Genomic DNA, 4025 nt, shown 5'->3' with positions numbered 1-4025 from the left:
GTTGTTTACCCATATCTTCAGAAAAAAATCACTTCTGCTGTCATGGTAAACAACCTGCTTCCCTATTTATAATGGTCTGGCCCTCTAGCAACTTCAGCGCGAAATTATAGCTAATTTGCCTACAAACGTCAGGTGGTCATAATAATTTGGCCACTCAGTGTATAATGAGGCGATGGGTTTACAAAATCTTGCAGGATTTTTGGAGAGCACCAGCAAGGACACTCACAGTGACTCCCCGCACCCCCTCCCTCCTTCCCCCCACCACACATTGGGGGCACTTTTAAGAATTCTAATTCCCAGCACCACCCAGATCAATTCAATCAGGATCTTGGGGGCTGGAGCCCAGGCATCTATATTTTAGAATCCCACAGGATTCAATATGCAGTCAGTATTGAGAGGCAACGCTAGACCAATACTTCTCAAACTTGAAAGTCATAATGACCTTGTGGGGTGTTCCAGTGGAGGAGACTAAGAGAAAGAGTTTTGTTTCAGGGAAGTTCTGAATGAAGAATATTTATGTGAAGAACAGAAAAGGCTGGAAAATTCAGGGAAGAGACAGAAGACATGGCCAGGAGCACCAGGGTTTTTAAAAGGAGTCTGAGGGTGTTGGTGAAGAATTGGAGGTTTCAGAGGAAAGAGACTCTTCTTGTTGAAGGTTAGAGAACCTCACTGCTGGGTTTGCGGTTTCATTAGGGAGTCCCTACTGGTCCATTCCACTCACTGGGCTTAGGAGGTAAACCAAGTGCACAAGCTCAACACTAGAATTTCTCTAAAAGGCTCAAGCACATGACATTTGCATCTTCTGACTTTCAAACCACATGCTATTTGCATCTGATTTATAAATGCTGAGGCCAACTTTGTCAAGTGTCAGTATCTAGGGATGTTAGATCATGAATCTTTCTAAGCATTTTCTCCTCATGACTCTATGAAGTTCACATTATCAATCAATTGTGGCAAACCAATATAAAGAGTGATTAATTCATCCCTATATTGTCAGGGTTGGCAACAAATGGATAGACTCCCTGGTTATTGGAAACTTAATCTTCATCGCTTACCTGTCTGATACCAGCCTTGTTAGCCTGGCCAGCACATCACCAGGATTGCAAAATCTCCGACTGCTTGTGAAAACACAAACAGAGCTGCTGAATTTTCAAACAGCAAGACAAACCTGACCTCCCTCAGCGTGCCAACAGGTTCAGAAGTGCCTTTGACAATCATTCCCCAAGCTTGAGACAACTACATTTTTAAAAATGGGTTGTGTTCTTTTTTTAGTTACTAAAAAGTAATACTTTACCTGGTTTAAAATTTCTTTCAGGTCAGGAAATCCCTGAGGAGGGACGAGAAGTAGAGGAATTTTCAGAGGACGATGATGAGGGTGATTCTGATGACTCTGAAGCAGAAAAGCAGTCACAAAAGCAGCATAAAGAGGAATCTCTTTCTGATGGCACATCTGCTTCTTCACAGCAGCAAGCTCCCCCACAGTCTGTTCCCCTGTCTCAGATACAAGTACCTCCCATGCCAGGACCACCTCCTCTTGGACCACCTCCTGCTCCACCTTTACGGCCACCTGGACCACCTACGGGCCTTCCTCCTGGACCACCTCCAGGTAAGCATTTCCATATTATGAGTAAATAATTAAGTCCACATGTGGTTAGAGTGAAGTTACTCCAAAAAATATATCATTAGTATTGATGTTTTCTTATTTATCCTAGCGCAATTCCTTAAGAAATCAAGGATTCTCAAAGGATAGATAAGTGCAACTGGTTTATTCTTCCAGCATTGTTTGCAACTTAGTTTTCCTGATACCCATCTTTTTCTCCCAAGATCTTCCTTTTTCATCATTCTTTAGTTCTGATTCTAGCAGGCAGAATCTGGAGTATTTAACCAAGAGTTTATTTAATACTACTTTTTAATATGACAAGTTGGCCCCATTTAAAATTGGTAGCCAGTGGTACTAGAACACAGTAAATATTATCTTATATCCTTTGGTTTGGGGATTATTGGATGTCAGTGTAATCTTTATAGTTAGAGACGAAAGTGTTAACCAGGTCTTTGGCTTAAAAATATAAAAAGTTTATTTACAATATGAAACAATGTATAGGACTTCTTGACTTTTCATGATTTTATTCCTTCTCTACAGCCAATTAAGTTTTCTTCAATTGAGTTCATCTTTTTCCTGTGGTCCAAAGCAAAATGACCTATCTTATGTCATTCTCAGTGGTCCTTGTCTTTATCTTAATGAGTTTCAGGAGGTCATTAAAGCACTTTACTCTATAGTCCATTTTCAGCTCATGTTGGAACCATTTAAAAATTCTTCTCACCTTCATATGTTTCCAGCCCAACAGAGCTGTGATTGCGTATCCTTTTGGTCAGTGCTGGGAAATAAAGAGGTGATCCAAAAAAAATTCAGTACCCTGTCTCTGGTGCTCAGATATTTGTTGGATGAATTCTGCTTCCACACATTTCAATCAGTTTTTAAAGTTATCTGATTTCAGGTTAAAGTGATAAATCATACCACATTTGAGTTACCTTTATTTATATCATAGTTACTGCTTGATATATATTTGTTTGACATGAATTTATTTTTATCTTTTCAGGAGCTCCTCCGTTCCTGAGACCACCTGGAATGCCAGGACTCCGAGGGCCTTTACCCCGACTTTTACCTCCAGGACCACCATCAGGCCGACCCCCTGGCCCTCCTCCAGGTCCGCCTCCAGGTCTGCCTCCTGGCCCTCCTCCTCAGGGACCCCCACCAAGGTTACCTCCCCCTGCACCTCCAGGTATCCCTCCACCTCGTCCTGGCATGATGCACCCACCTTTGGTGCCTCCACTCGGACCTGCCCCACCTGGGCTTTTCCCACCAGCTCCCTTGCCAAACCCAGGAGTGTTAAGTGCTCCACCCAACTTGATCCAGCGACCCAAGGCGGATGACACCAGTGCAGCCACCATTGAGAAGAAAGCCACAGCAACCATCAGTGCCAAGCCACAAATCACTAATCCCAAGGCAGAGATTACTCGATTCGTGCCCACCGCACTGAGGGTCCGTCGGGAGAATAAAGGGGCTACTGCTGCTCCCCAGAGAAAGTCAGAGGATGATTCTGCTGTGCCTCTTGCCAAAGCAGCCCCCAAATCTGGTCCAACTGTTCCCGTCTCAGTACAAACTAAGGATGATGTATATGAAGCTTTTATGAAAGAAATGGAAGGGCTGCTGTGACAACTTTTGATGCCCGAACACACTTCTGTCCATATCACTGGTTCATGGGAAAAGAGGCTCTTAGGAAACTTAGGCAAAAGAGCTACTTTTATTGTCAGGGTATTTTCTAATTTCAGTTGAAGGAATATCTTAAAGTTTAGCCTTGTTTGGAATTCACTGCATACAAGAGAGGGTATTTCACTCAGGCTAGGTTGGTTACTGAAGCAGTTCTGCTGCAAACGTCCATTCCCTTTCATACCACCACTTCCGTCCCATTTCTTCCCCTCCAATCCTTTGGAACTTGTGATCTGGGGCATATTTGTTTTTGATTCTTTTGTGTGCTGTGGGCTCTGGAGTAGAGATTTTTTTTTGGGGGGGTGGGGGAGGAAGCAGTTTCTTTTGCTCCATCTTGCCTTTTGTGTTTTAATATTTTCTTGTAAACATTTTGTAATATTGTAGTGAAATGGATCACAACGTCATTTCCTAATACAAAGCAAGACATGTGGGAGCACTCTGATGTAGGGAACTGCAGTGTAGAAAGTTAAGTACTGGGAGAACCAAGATGGCGGCATAGGTAAACACTGGAAATTGCTGCCTCTCACAACTACTACAACTAAAAGACAAAACGGACATCATCCAGAACCACAGGAAGGCTGGCTGAGTGGAAATTCTACAACTAGAAGGAAAGAGAAAAGCACACTGAGACTCAGAGGAGGTGCGGAAGTGAAGTGCAGAGGTACAGAGGCCCACATGGCAAGGGCTGGCAACTGAGGATGCTGTTGTCTTATTCAATTGGTGCCGGAAGCTGGTCCATCCTTGCTGCTTGACACAG

General features: G+C 43.4%; 1 protein-coding gene across 1 annotated transcript in view; it reads left to right on the top strand.

The window, feature by feature from the left end:
• The window catches only part of LOC102260150 (WW domain-binding protein 11), a 6108-nt gene extending 2856 nt beyond the window's left edge, over nucleotides 1-3252 (top strand). The window contains exons 2-3 of the mRNA XM_014548349.1: nucleotides 1273-1606; nucleotides 2598-3252. Of these exons, the coding sequence (XP_014403835.1) occupies nucleotides 1273-1606; nucleotides 2598-3214 (951 nt within the window). The 3' untranslated portion in view covers nucleotides 3215-3252. The remainder of the gene's footprint in view (nucleotides 1-1272; nucleotides 1607-2597) is intronic.
• Nucleotides 3253-4025: the final 773 nt, after the last annotated feature.

The sequence above is a fragment of the Myotis brandtii genome, unplaced genomic scaffold, assembly GCF_000412655.1.
Source record: "Myotis brandtii unplaced genomic scaffold, ASM41265v1 scaffold1144, whole genome shotgun sequence".
In the NCBI taxonomy this organism is placed as follows: Eukaryota; Metazoa; Chordata; class Mammalia; order Chiroptera; family Vespertilionidae; genus Myotis; species Myotis brandtii.
The sequence above is the reverse complement of the archived record's forward strand: the minus strand, read 5'-3'. Positions and strand labels throughout refer to the sequence as shown.